The sequence below is a fragment of the Podarcis pityusensis genome (genome assembly GCF_964106645.2).
Source record: "Podarcis pityusensis genome assembly, chromosome: 2".
Taxonomy (NCBI): domain Eukaryota; kingdom Metazoa; phylum Chordata; class Lepidosauria; order Squamata; family Lacertidae; genus Podarcis; species Podarcis pityusensis.
Genome location: NC_138029.1, coordinates 121,059,862 through 121,074,789, shown reverse-complemented (window position 1 = coordinate 121,074,789; position 14,928 = coordinate 121,059,862). Strand labels below are relative to the sequence as shown.

At 45.8% G+C, this 14,928-nt stretch overlaps 1 protein-coding gene and 1 long non-coding RNA gene across 3 annotated transcripts in view; both read left to right on the top strand.

The window, feature by feature from the left end:
* LOC308470231 overlaps positions 1 to 14,928 on the top strand; it is a 126,117-nt gene that overhangs the window by 20,141 nt on the left and 91,048 nt on the right. The gene's annotated exons all lie outside the window — the stretch shown is intronic.
* LOC308469578 (uncharacterized protein) lies at positions 2,270 to 14,299 on the top strand. Of its 2 annotated transcripts, none has more exons than XM_080992249.1 (3): positions 2,270 to 2,466; positions 3,717 to 3,827; positions 7,880 to 14,299. In XM_080992249.1, the coding sequence occupies exons 2-3, from the start codon at positions 3,767 to 3,769 to the stop codon at positions 9,676 to 9,678; spliced, it is 1,860 nt and encodes a 619-aa protein (XP_080848375.1). In that variant the 5' UTR covers positions 2,270 to 2,466; positions 3,717 to 3,766; the 3' UTR covers positions 9,679 to 14,299. The 2 variants fall into 2 exon arrangements, with proteins under 2 accessions (XP_080848375.1, XP_080848374.1); XM_080992248.1 differs by having other exon boundaries at positions 2,270 to 2,479.

The following is a 14,928-nucleotide window of genomic DNA, read 5'->3' as shown; positions in this document are numbered from 1 at the left end:
TATCCTCATATTCTTTCACCATCAATTTGTACAGTATTCTACTTCTGTTAACAGATCTTTGTATGTTGCCCAATTTCCTTTCATGTTTACCTTTTTTACAGATACGGCTCCGAAACTGCCGACACATTTGCAAAGCTAAGCAGGGTCCAGTATGGTTTCAAATTGGATGGGGGACCACGTGTTGAGATTCCTGCATTGCAGGGGGTGGACTAGATGACCCTTGGGTCACTTTCAACTCTACAATTCTAAATTTTCTCACCAGGTTCTCGTCCTCTGCCTGGCTCAGGAGGAAAACTTTGGCCAGGGCCGCCGCCTGGGAACTGGTCTCTGCTCCACATTCCCTCACCCAGCTCTCTGTCTCTGTGGGGAGGACAGCCAGGAACTGCTCCAGGATCACTAAATCCAGGATCTGAGCCTTGGTGTGTCTCCCCAGCTTCAGCCACTGACGGCAGAGATGGTGGAGTTGGCTGCAAACCTCTTGGGGTCCCTTTGCCTCCTGGAAGTGGATCTGCCTGAGCTGTAGGATCGCTTCCTTCTTCTGTCAGATTCCTTCCTGAAGCAAAGACAGTTGGAATGAGGGGGATCCCTTGCCCTGCAAAGCCACAAAGATGTCTTGTGACAATCCTGTTATTAACACTCTAGAGAAAGGATTAATCGATTGATCCATTTGCAAATGCAATTCCACTCCTCCTCCTCAAAATAAAAAAAAAATTGTATAAATGGTTTATAGAAAAGAAGAACATTTCTAAGTGATACATGCCACTGGATCCTTTAACGTGTTTTATGGTAACGTACCATTGCATACCATTCTTGAGAGTCCCATGGACTGCAAGAAGATCAAACGCATCCATTCTGAAGGAAATCAGCCCTGAGTGCTCACTGGAAGGACAGATCCTGAAGCTGAGGCTCCAATACTTTGGCCACCTCATGAGAAGAGAAGACTCCCTGGAAAAGACCCTGATGTTGGGAAAGATGGAGGGCACAAGGAGAAGGGGACGACGGAGGACAAGATGGTGGGACAGTGTTCTCGAAGCTACCAGCATGAGTTTGACCAAACTGCGGGAGGCAGTGGAAGACAGGAGTGCCTGGCGTGCTCTGGTCCATGGGGTCACGAAGAGTCGGACACGACTAAACAACTAAACAACAACAACCATTGCATTCAAAACAGTAAATGGACCATTTTGACTCTCAAACTGACCAAATGTTTCTCTGCAAGGAGGGAGAGGGTGAGGGAAGCTTCCCATTGTCTCAGGAATTAAGTGATTACCATCTCAAAGGAATGGGCAGACTACCAGGAAAGACAATCAGATAAGGCATTATCAGATAACCTGGCAGACAGGAGTTAAACAAAGCACTCAGATTTCTGTTGCAGACCGCCTTTTCAGTTAGGGTTTACAACTCAGGGCTCTCACTCCAGATTAATCTCAAAGTTGTGGCGCCAGCCGCAAGACCGGGCCTTTGCGCATCTCCGGGAGAGGCAGAATTTGCAAGAGCCGCGGTTCTTCTTTTCTAGAAACCATTTATACAATGGTTCGAGAACACTGTCCCACCATCTCATCCTCTGTCGTCCCCTTCTCCTTGGGCCCTCCATGTTTCCCAACATCAGGATCTTTTCCAGGGAGTCTTCTCTTCTCATGAGGTGGCCAAAGTATTGGAGCCTCAGCTTCAGGATCTGTCCTTCCAGTGAACACTCAGGACTGATTTCCTTCAGAATGGAGAGGTTTGTTCTTCTTGCAGTCCATGGGACTCTCAAGAGTCCCCTCCAGCACCATAATTCAAAAGCATCCATTCTTCGGCAATCAGCCTTCTTTATGGTCCAGCTCTCACTTACATACATCACTTACTGGGAAAACCATACGGACCTTTGTTGGCAAGGTGATGTCTCTGCTTTTTAAGATGCTGTCTAGGTTTGTCATTGCTTTTCTCCCAAGAAGCAGGCATCTTTTAATTTCGTGACTGCTGCCTGGACGATATCCGATATCTTTATTGTCATTGTCCCATACAGAACAATGAAATTGAAAAACTACATAAAACATTCAAAAAACCCTAAAAACTCTGAAACCCCATTTTAAAATACAATATACTATAGAGACTCCTTATGCTGCGTTTAGAACCAGAACTGCATTTGCGTAGAAACTGTTTCTCAGGCGGCCAGTCCTGGCTTTTATAACCCTGTACTGTACCTTCTTCCAGAAGGCAGAAGCTGAGGAAGAAAGGGTTAAAGCGAAGCGGAGGAGAGCGATTCCTAGAGAGGAAGGAAATTGGGACAGGAGAGGGGGGAGCGTGTCCTCTAAAGCAAAAGACTTCACCCCTCCAGCTTTGCAAAGGGAACCTTGGAGAGAAGTCGGAGGTTTGGTGCGCGCAAGGAGCGCAAAGAGAAGATTTTTTTTTGCAAGCCGGAAGCCGGTTCCTGGAAGGTGGTGCGCCTCCACCTGGGGAAAGTGGCCTTTGTCCTTTCCACCCGGGGTGTGTGGATCTGGTGAGCCTCCTCCTCTTGCATTTGGGTGAAGGAGACCCACAGAGAATATGGGGAGGGGGGAAATGCAAGGGAGAAAAGCGAGAGGCGGGTTGCAGAGACGCAGAGTAGCTGGACAGTGACTGGAGAGAAAACGGGCAAGAGGCAGGGGGTTGAGCAGAGCAGGTGCCATAGAATAATAGCATTGTAGAGTTGGAAGGGACCCCAACCCTCCGCAATGCAGGGATATCAACTAGATTGGCCTGGCATCGGTGGCCTAATTTTGTTGTTGTTGTTTAGTTGTGTCCGACTCTTCGTGACCCCCTGGACCAGAGCACGCCAGGCACTCCTGTCTTCCACTGCCTCCCGCAGTTTGGTCAAACTCATGCTGGTAGCTTCGAGAACACTGTCCTCTGTCGTCCCCTTCTCCTTGTGCCCTCCATCTTTCCCAACATCAGGGTCTTTTCCAGGGAGTCTTCTCTTCTCATGAGGTGGCCAAAGTATTGGAGTCTCAGCTTCAGGATCTGTCCTTCCAGTGAGCACTCAGGGCTGATTTCCTTCAGAATGGAGAGGTTTGATCTTCTTGCAGTCCATGGGACTCTCAAGAGTCTCCTCCAGCACCATAATTCAAAAGCATCAATTCTTCAGCCTTCTTTATAGTCCAGCTATCACTTCCATACATCACTACTGGGAAAACCATATCTTTAACTATTCGGACCTTTGTTGGCAAGGTGATGTCTCTGCTTTTTATGATGCTGTCTAGGTTTGTCATTGCTTTTCTTCCAAGAAGCAGGCGTCTTTTAATTTCGTGACTGCTGTCACCATCTGCAGGGATCATGGAGCCCAAGAAAGTATATCTTAATATATCTTGCATTGATTGAGCTCCAAGCATGAAGGGTCTGGAAACCAAGTCTTAGGAGGGCTGTCACGTGGAAGAGGGAGCATGCTTGTTTTCTCCTGCTCTGGAGGGTAGGATTCGAACCAATGGCTTCAGGTTACAAGAAAGGGGATTTGTTATGTACTGAGTTGAATAGGATCCAAAAGGCAGCAGTCTGATTGGTCCTAGAACAATAGGATTCAGAATGCAGCAGTCTGATTGGCCCACAGGAGCCACCCAATCCAGCTCCAGGTGGAAGTGAATCCGCAACCAGATTGGCCTACAGGTGAATCCCAGAATTAGCCAATCACGTGATTGCCCAGAAAAAGAGATGGCAAGTTGTAAATATAAACTACCTGGAGGATATTTCGCCTTATCTTCCAGGATCCTGTGCCTTTGAAGCAGAGGCTGTACATTTCCCCTAGAATACCCTGATGGATCCGGACCAAAGGGAAGCCCTGGAGGAGGAGAAGCCTGGAATCGTGGCCTTTCTGGGTAAGAGCCCCCTTTCCCATTGGTTGATGGCGAAAAACAATAATCACAGCCTTTTTTTTCTTTTCTTTTCTTGTATGTTTCCTTGCTACATTTCGTCACCCTGCATCTTCGCCTTCCAGCCTGGCTGGGCTTCCGGGGTCCCTTTCCAGGAATCCCTTAAGCTGGCAGACCTTTGTCAAAGCCACAACAGATGGTGGCAGGCTTGGATGTTGGATGTCCAGCTCCTTCCTTGATTTTAGAAGAAGCTGAAGGATGCCCCAAGTCTCATATGGGCACATAAGAGCATCAGGCATGCCCTGTTTTTGATCAGGGACAGGAAGGAGATTATCGTATTTTTCGCCCTATAGGACGCACTTTTTCCCCTCCAAAAATGAAGGGGAAATGTGTGTGCGTCCTATGGGGTGAATGCAGGCTTTCGCTGAAGCCTGGAGAGCGAGAGGGGTCGGTGCGCACCGACCCCTCTCGCTCTCCAGGCTTCAGGAAGCTCTGCGCAGCCCTAGGGAGCCCGGCGCGAAGTCGGATAGCAGGCTGTTCTCGGGGCTGGGGTTGGGGGAAGCTCGGGCTTCCCCTGCTCCAGCCCCGCGCCTGGGGGGGAAATTTTTTTTTTCTTTATTCCCCCCCCCCAAAAAAAACCTAGGTGCGTCCTATAGGGTGGTGCACCCTACGGGGCGAAAAATACGGTAAATTATTATTATTATTTTATTATTATTATTATTATTATTATTATTATTATTATTTTGCTTCTTGCCCCCAAATCCTTCCCTTGCCCCCATAAGACCTAATCTCCAGCCTCAATCTTTTCCTGTATGTGGGAGGTGATTAAATAATAATAATAATTAATAATAATAATAATAATAAATTCCAGACTTTCCACCTTCCCTCTCCTTACTCACAAATCCTTCCCCTGCCCCTAGTCTTTCCCCCTCATCCTCTTAGTTTCACATCTCAGCTTCCCCCTCCCTGATGCTCCAAAACCCCAAACCTAGAGAGTGGTGTTCAAAAAAGAATAACATATTATTCTATTCTATTTTATTCTATATTAAAATTTTCTGTTTTACAATTTTGAATACGTATTCATTTAAACATCCTTAGGATAACAATGACTTCCTTTCTTCTCTTTCCATGGTTCACTTTGCTAATCATAAATCCCTGCATATTTTACAGAAACTAAACCATTCAGTATTCCATGATTACATCCGTCAAAACTTATTTACACACTTGAATTTATCTTAATGCTGCCAACGTTTTTGGGTGTACACAATTTCCCCTCATATATTCAATAAACATTTTCAAATCTTCTCTAAATGTATGTTCTTCTTGTTCTCTTATTCTATATGTTAAGTCTGCAAGCTGCGCGTATTCCATCAGTTTATGTTGCCATTCTTCTTTAGTTGAGACCTCGCTTGTTTTCCATTTTTGGGCAAACAAAACACAGGCCGAAGTAGTGGCATACATAAATAACCTTTTCTGACACCTGGGAATTTCTGTCTGAATTATCCCCAACAAAAAGGACTCTGGTTTTTTGGGTGAAAGTGCTTTTAAACATCTCCCCCCCCCAATCCATTGTGGATTGTTTCCCAATACAGTGGTGCCTCGCAAGACGAAAAGAATCCGTTCCGCGAGTCTCTTCGTCTTGCGGGTTTTTTCGTCTTGCAAAGCAAGCCCATTAGCGGTTTAGCGGATTAGGGCTACAGTATTAGCGGCTTAGCGGGCTTAGCGGATCAGCTGATAAGCGGCTTAGCGATCAACTGTTAAACGGCTTAACGATAAGCTGATAAGCAGCTTAACAATCAGCTGATAAGCGGCTTAGCGATCAGCTGTTAAGCGGCTTAGCCGATCAGCTGATAAGCGGTTTAGCGGCTTGGGAAAAAGGGGGGGAAAGGGAAAAAACCCCGCAGGAACTCGCAAGACATTTTCGTCTTGCGAAGCAAGCACATAGGAAATTCGTTTTGCGAAGCACCTCCAAAACGGAAAACCCTTTCGTCTAGCGGGTTTTCCGTCTTGCGAGGCATTCGTCTTGCGGGGCACCACTGTACGTTTTTTTAACCTTTTACAGGTCCACCACATATGAAAGAACGTTCCCTCAATTTCCTTGCTTCTCCTCTGTATTCTAAAAGGGCAAGGAGAGAGGTTTGCCTAAAAGCAAACTTCCCTCAATCTTGAGTCCTTCTCTTGTCGGACTACAATCCCCATCATCCTTAACCAGCATGGCCAGCAATCAAGGATGATGGGAGCTGTAGTCTCAACAATATCTGCAGTTTGGGGAAGGCTGGCATGAATTTTAGCAACTTAACAGCGTAATCCTGTACATGCCCATCTGATTCCGAACCAGGTTTTAAGGACCTTGTATTAGTTTGCAAAGCCCCAAACAACTTAGGTCCAGGCTACCTCAGGGACCGCCTCGTGGCGATCACACACAGGGGCCCCGGACGTTTGACGGTCTATTGACCCTGTGCCGCCTCTGCCATTGCTTTTTCCTCTGCCACCACCCCGTATCTCACGGGGACACACGGAGTCCAGTCAGTTGTTAACATAAACAAATAATCAAGTTTATTTTTAAATGCAGGAACAAGCTTATAGTTTCAGTTAATTTTACTTGGCAGTTTCTTATTCTTAGTTCCTAACAACTTCAAACTGATTATTCCCAACTATCTATCTGACTCCACCTCACAAGTCCTCTCACTCTCTCACAATACAACTCTACCAACCCACATCTAAACCTCCCTCTTCCTTCTTCAACTCCCAAACCTCAACTCACTCCCAAACCTCAACTCTCAACAACCCAAACCTCAACTCAACTGACTTTCAAAACCTCCCACTCTAACTTTTACTCCCCCCTTGCATTCTCACTGGCCAAACACATCACACCTATTTTAACCCTTTCCTTCTGACCCATCCTAGGAGGCAAACGCCTGAATTACAATTAAAACCTACTTCAGTGATCTCAAGGTTGCCCGGAGCAGCATTTTTCAGCCACCAAATGCCTGGGTGAACAGGAATCGTTTCTTTTCTTTTTTGATAATAATTTTTATTAGTTTTCAATTATAATTCAATAATAGCCTCATTATAACAATACCAATTTATAATACAATTACTAATACCAATCGTTCAAATACCGAATTATGTAATTTAGATAAGGTGTGTTAGAATTGATGGTTTGATGGTTTTATTTTTTTTCTGCGTTCCAAAATCTTATAAATATCAATTACATTCCGGTCGTCATAATAATCCCTTATACAACAACTGCAATATTAATAATTTATATTTGTATTGACACCTTAAATGATTTATAAAACTACAAGTGAAGCACTCAAACTATATCCTTGTTCTTCCTGTGTGTGGCAGTTACTCTGTGCACGGTGTTTCTTCCTGTCCCTGTAAAATGTTGTGTCTATCTTTTCCTGGTTGTTGCTGTTGCCTTGGGCGGAGCAGATATCCCATTGTTGTTCCATAAATATCTCCCTCACTCTGTCCCATCCGTTGTTGTTTTGCAAAACAAGAATGTTTTCAGATTCCTCCTGAAATATAATAATGATAGAGGCAGGCTCACCTCACTAGGGAGGGCATTTCCACTATTGGGGAGCCACCACCGAAAAGGCCCTGTCATTTGTCAAAATTACAAAGAGGTACTCACTGTTTTGACCCTTGCCACGAAAAAGGTTGTCCGCCCCGTGCTCCTTCTTTGATATCAGACTCTTATTTCCCATTTGGGCTGTTACTAATTAATTGTCTCTCCTTTTTCCTGAATGCTCTGTCACAAGAGACTAGGGCCCTGACATCTTTCCGCAGGGCCTGCAAGACAGAGCTGTTCCACCAGGCCTTTGGTCAAGGCGCAGCCTGACTCCCTCCTCTGGCAATCTGCACAGAATTTTGCTTAACGGTTGCCATCAATTTGATTTTAATTAATTTTTATAATGATATGTTTTTAGAATATTGGATTATTTGATTGTTGTTAGCCGCCCTGAGCCCGGCTTTGGCTGGGGAGGGCGGGATATAAATAAAATTTATTATTATTATTATTATTATTATTATTATTATTATTATTATTCCAGGACATGACAGGAGAGAGAGGGAGAATGAAGATGAACCACACAGGGTGTTGTTAGACAGAACCAGATGTGAAGAGGAAGAAGGGAGAACAAAACCTGAAGTGAAACACATACTAAGCGAATCCTCTGCTTTTCAGAGTGCTGAGATTTCTGAAATCCCAGTCCAAGAAAACATAGGCGAAGGAGAGGAAAGGAGCCAGTGCCTTGTGTGTGGGGAAAGCTTTACCTGCAAATTGAGCCACATTGCTCATTGGAAAATCCACACAGGGGAGAAACCATTTAAATGTTCGGACTGTAACAAAAGCTTCAGCGATAAGTCAACCCTTAGAAAACACCAGAGAATCCACACGGGTGAGAAACCATATAAATGCATGGAGTGCGGACAGAGCTTCAGTCAGAGCACAAGCCTCACTTCCCATCACAGAATCCACACAGGGGAGAAGCCCTATAAATGCATGGAGTGTGGAAAGTGTTTCAGCACTTGTAAATATCTCACGATTCATCAGAGAATCCACACAGGAGAGAAACCATTTAAATGCCTGGAGTGTGGAAAGAGCTTTAACAGGAGAGATGCTCTTACTTCACATCAAAAAATCCACACAGGGGTGAAACCATACAAATGCTTAGAGTGCGAAAAGTGCTTCAGCAACAGCAAGTATCTCACTTCACATCAGAGAATCCACACAGGGGAGAAACCGTTTAAATGTTTGGAGTGTGGGAAGTGTTTTAATAAGAGGGATGGCCTTGTTGCCCACCAAAATATTCACAGAGGGGAAAAACCATATAAGTGTTTGGAGTGTGGGAAGAGCTTCAGTAGCAGCAAGTACCTGACTTCTCATCAAAGAGTCCACACAGGAGAAAAACCTTTTAAATGTGTGGAGTGCGGAAAGAGTTTCAGGCAGAAGATAAATCTCACTACCCATCAACGAACTCACACAGGGGAGAAACCGTATCCGTGCTTGAGGTGTGGAAAAAGTTTTAGCCAGCAGACTAACCTCACTGCACATCAGAAAATCCACACAGGGGAGAAACCCTATAAATGTTTGGAGTGCGGAAAGAGGTTTAATCATAGCACAAGCCTCACTCACCATCAACAACTTCACACGGGAGAGAAACCCTATAAATGTGTGGAGTGCGGGAAGAGCTTCAGTACGAGCGCCAGCCTTACTTCACATCAAATTATCCACACGGGGGAGAAACCCTATAAATGTATGGAGTGTGGAAAGCGGTTTAGCGATCGCAGAAACCTCCGTTCACATCAGAGAATCCACACAGGGGAGAAGCCGTATGTGTGCTTGGAGTGTGGAAAGAGGTTTAGTCATAGAACCAACCACAGTTCACATCAGAAAATCCACACAGGGGAAAAATCTTTTAAATGCTTAGAGTGTGGAAAGAGTTTCTTTTTCAGCACCAGTCTGATTTCGCACCAAACTCTCCACACAGGGGAGAAACCGTATAATTGTATGGAATGTGGGAAGAGCTTCAGTAGCAACAAATACCTCACAGCTCACCAACGAATCCACACGAGGGGGAAGCCATTTAAGTGCACAGAGTGCGGAAAGAGCTTCCGTCAGAGTTCAGACTTCACTTCTCATCAGAGAACCCACACAGGGGAGAAACCGTACAAATGTCTGGAGTGTGGAAAGAGGTTCAGTACTAGCAAATACCTCGCTTCCCACCAACGGATTCACAGTGGGGAGAAACCATATACATGCTCAGAGTGTGGTAAGAACTTTGCACACAAGACAAATCTCACCAAACATCAGAGAATCCACAGAGCAGATAAACCGCAGAACTGTTAAGGAATGCAGAATTTGTTTCATCTAATCCTGAGGTCTGTTTTGGAATTGCTGTTGGTGAATGTACTGAATCTTAATCCAAGATGGAGGCACTATTGCTAGGGGTGCTGGCGACTTTGAGACTGGGTTTCTCTTCCACCTTTAGAAGCAAATCTGAAGCTTAGGGATACTCCTTAGGGATACTCCTTCAGCTCCTAGGTTTTGCAGCTGAAGATAAGGCCTACTCTCCCTTGCTGTACCCTTTCAAGATAAACCTCACTACACATCACGGAAAAGGAAAACAAAAATTCCTGAATTGTTGGGTTAGGCAATGCAACGCATCCTCAATTCTCATCCACAAATTCACTCAGGAGAGAAATGAGATAACTGATCTGAGTTTCAAATCAGAACCAGTGAAGGCGGAGAAGGTCCTGTGAGTGTGTCTGGAGGCAGTTGGAGGATGGATGGCGGCTAACAGATTGAGGTTGAATCCTGACAAGACAGAAGTACTGTTTTGGGGGGACAGGGAGTGGGTGGGTGTGGAGGACTCCCTGGTCCTGAATGGGGTAACTGTGCCCCTGAAGGACCAGGTGCGCAGCCTGGGAGTCATTTTGGACTCACAGCTGTCCATGGAGGCGCAGGTCAATTCTGTATCCAGGGCAGCTGTCTACCAACTCCACCTGGTACGCAGGCTGAGACCCTACCTGCCCGTGGACTGTCTCACCAGAGTGGTGCATGCTCTAGTTATCTCCCGCTTGGACTACTGCAATGCGCTCTACGTGGGGCTACCTTTGAAGGTGACCCGGAAACTACAACTAATCCAGAATGCGGCAGCTAGACTGGTGACTGGGGGCGGCTGCCGAGACCACATAACACCAGTCTTGAAAGACCTACATTGGCTCCCAGCATGTTTCCGAGCACAATTCAAAGTGTTGGTGCTGACTTTTAAAGCCCTAAACAGCCTCGGCCCAGTATACCTGAAGGAGCGTCTCCACCCCCCTCGTTCTGCCCGGACACAGGTCCAGCGCCGAGGGCCTTCTGGCAGTTCCCTCACTGCAAGAAGCCAAGTTACAGGGAACCAGGCAGAGGGCCTTCTCGGTAGTGGCACCTGCCAGGTGGAACGCCCTCCCATCAGATGTCAAAGAGATAAACAACTACCTGACATTCAGAAGACATCTGAAGGCAGCCCTGTTCAGGGAAGTTTTTAATGAATGACATCTTAGTGTATTTTTGGTCTTTGTGGAAGCCGCCCAGAGTGGCTGGGGAAACCCAGCCAGATGGGCGGGGTACAAATAATAAATTATTATTACAGAAAGCACTACACCAGGGAAAAACCATATAAAAGCCTGGTGTACAGAAGGAGTTTTTCTTGGAAGACCATTGTCACTAAACATCAAAGAATCCACACAGCAGAGAAACGACAGAAAAGCCAGGGGTGCAGAATGACTCGGAGCTGAACTGGTTTCCCTCTGGTTTTCTTGAACTACATGCTCCTTGGTTGGGGCTGGTGGAAGTTGTAATCTGAGGGCACCAGGTTGGAGGACAGCTGAACTATAGTCACAGCACAATCCCCGAGTTAATTCTGGAGTGGCCAGTATTGACTGTATTGAATTCTAATGGACATGAGAGAGCTGCTATTGGCTGAGATTCTTGTGGGGCTCCCCCTCTTTTGAATGGAGTCTACACCACATTTAAGTCACCACAATGCCACTTTTAAAATTCATGGCAGAGAGTTGTTAGGAGAGCGTCTGTTCCCATCAGAGAGTTACAATTCCCAGAGTTCCCTGTGAAGACTGACCGTGAAACCAGTCTGGGAATTGTAGATCTGTGAGGAGGCAGCTCAAACGCCTCTCATAATTGATGTGTACACTTAACTGAAATGTGTTACTGAACTTACTGAAAATGTGTTGTCGTCGTTACCGTTTAGTAATAGGCAAATTAATGCATCTAGCTGAAAGTTGTTAGGAGACCCAAAATTCTCCTTACAGAGCTGCCGGTCTTGGAGGTCCCTGTAAAGAAGAACTGATTGTTAAATCCCTCTGGGAACTGTGGCTCTGCGAGAGGCGTCGGGAGTCCCAGTGCGGATTATAACAAATAAAACATAGTTAGAATCATAGAATCGCAAGGGTCTTCTCGCTCAGGAATTCTGCCCCAAGCCGTCCTTAGGTGGGCTCGAACCACCAACCTTTTGGTTAACAGCCAGAAACACTCATTTATTGGCCCGTGAGACTTTAAAGCAACTTATGAATCACAGAATAAGATGGGTCCTAAAAATAAACATCTGAGGTGTCGGAAGGGTAACGAGGATTGTCTTTTGAGGGGAGGTGGGGATTAATCAGAAAAGTCTCCCAAGTCAGTGGTCCCTAAACCTTTTCTCCCATGGACCACTTAGAAATTGATGAGGATCTTGACCAGGGGTCAGCAAACTTTTTCAGCAGGGGGCCGGTCCACTGTCCCTCAGACCTTGTGGGGGGCTGGACTATATTTTTTCTGGGGGGAAATGAACGAATTCCTATGCCCCACAAATAACGCAGAGATGCATTTTAAATAAAAGGACACATTCTACTCATGTAAAAGCACACTGATTCCTGAACCATCCGTGGGCCAAATTTAGGTGACTGGGCCGGATCTGGGCCCCGGGCCTTAGTTTGCCTACCCATGGTCTTGACAGATCTCCCCAAACGCTCTCCCCTCCCCACAACACTTTTTGGTGCAAATCCATCATTTTAGAGAAGCCATTTTAAGATCCCACATCTATCGTGGCACAAATTCCCCCTGCCATTTAAATGGATTAATGCCTTTCTCCCTTTATTCATACATGTCCCAGAAATTCATGTCCCTACGATTAATTTAGGAGTGAGGTTTGGCTGTAAAATTGCCCACTGGCATTTCGCACCCGGGCCGCAGGCCTGAGTAGGCCGGCAGGTCGACCTGTGGAGCATCTCCCTGTTGCTACAAGACCGATTGCTTGATAAAATATATTTGTATATCACCATTTCATTTTTAAAAATATTGACGTGGTTTACAACAATTAGAGCACAATAAAGAAAAATACAAAAAATTGACGCAGATCGCCAGCTATTAAAGAAAACGCTTTTCTTTGATGGTCTGCATAACCCTGGAGGCAAAGACATGCTGAAGATTGTCTTGTGTTCTCTATTTAAATTACAGTAGAATCGTTGAGTTGGAAGGGACCCCGAGGGTCATGTAGTCCAACCCCCTGCAATGCAGGAATCTCAACACGCTGTCGCCCATCCAATTTGAAACCATATCAGGCCCTGCTTAGCTTTGCAAATGTGCTAGCATTTCTAAACTTTGCAAATGCCTCTATTTACTAGTGCATGTAAATGTGGAGCAAATCTGCAGACTCTTTTCGGGGACATGTCAACGCCTTACTTAGGTCGGGACCAGGGATCTTGTACTTTTTACCTGTAGAAGACATAATCCAGGGGTCGGTAGCCTTTGCCTCATCCAGATGACACTGAACTTCAGTTTTCATCATCCCTGACCATTGGCAAGGGCTGATGGGCATCAACGTTTATTTGTTCATTTATTAAATTTCTATACAGTGGACGCTGTTTATTTGTTCATTTATTAAATTTCTATACAGTGGACGCTGTTTATTTGTTCATTTATTAAATTTCTATACAGTGGTACCTCAGGTGAAGTACTTAATTTGTTCCGGAGGTCCGTTCTTAACCTGAAACTGTTCTTAACCTGAAGCACCACTTTAGCTTATGGGACTTCCTGCTGCTGCGCTGCCGGAGCACGATTTCTGTTCTCATCCTGAAGCAAAGTTCTTAACCCGAGGTACTATTTCTGGGTTAATGGAGTCTGTAACCTGAAGCGTATGTAACCCGAGGTACCACTGTACAGTGGACGCTCGGGTTGCGAACGTGATCCGTGTGGGATGCACATTCGCAACCTGCAGCGGCGCGTCTGCACAGGTTGCGATTCAGTGCTTCTGCGCATGCGCGACCGCTGAAACCCAGAAGTAACCCGTTCCGGTATTTCCAGGTTTCAGGGGTCTGTAACCCGAAAAAACACAACCTGAAGCGTCTGTAACTCAAGGTATGAATACTGCCATCCTAGGATCAAAATCAACAAGCCCTCTTACAATGGCCATGGGTTGGCTAGTGCAGCAAAGGCCTGGTAGAAGAGGAATGTTTTTGCCTGGCGCCTATGTAATGAAAGCACCAGGTAAGCCTCCCTGAGGAGAGCATGCCACAAATGAGGAGCCACCACAGAAAAGGCCCTGTTCTCGTGTTGCCACCCTCTGGACATCTCATGGAGGAGGCACACGAAGAAGGCCCTCAGATGATGATTGCAGGGTCCGGGTTGGTTCATATGGAGGAGAAGCAGTCCTTGAAACCTGCTTGTTCCTCAGCCCTGGCATAACCTAAACAGGTTCTCAGGTGGGGTTACCATGCCAGTGGTGGCCAAAACTGGGTGGGTACAGTGGAGGCAGAACATAGCTACCATGCCTACTGGCCATTGCTAGCATTATCCTCCATGAATTAGTTTAATCGCATTTGGAATACTCTGAATGCCAGTTAAACTATGGAACTCACTGCCACAGGAGGCAGTGATCACTGCCAGCGTGGGTGGCTTTAAAGTACAAGCATCTGCAAGGATTAATTTCTTTTTTTAAAAAAATAGTATTTTGGTCTTTATATTTTGACATTTACCTTTTGCACCCACGCGTCTCAGAAAACATAAGTAAAGCACTTAATCACTTTCCGCCGTATTGCAACGCTGCAGTGAAGGGCTTATGGTTTCCGTTGTTTAAACTTGCCTACTTTTGTTTTCTCTTGGCCTACAAGCAACTGGATTTGTATTTGGCACAGCAATTTCGGAAACGTTTTCGTAATACTGAAACTTGGTAATAATAAGAGAATGTTGTTGTTGTTTAGTCATGTCCGACTCTTCGTGACCCCCTGGACCAGAGCACGCCAGGCACTCCTGTCTTCCACTGCCTCCCGCAGTTTGGTCAAACTCATGCTGGTAGCTTCGAGAACACTGTCCAACCATCTTGTCCTCTGTTGTCCCCTTCTCCTTCTGCCCTCCATCTTTCCCAACATCAGGGTCTTTTCCAGGGAGTCTTCTCTTCTCATGAGGTGGCCAAAGTATTGGAGTCTCAGCTTCAGGATCTGTCCTTCCAGTGAGCACTCAGGGCTGATTTCCTCCAGAATGGAGAGGTTTGATCTTCTTGCAGTCCATGGGACTCTCAAGAGTCTCCTCCAGCACCATAATTCAAAAGCATCAATTCATAGA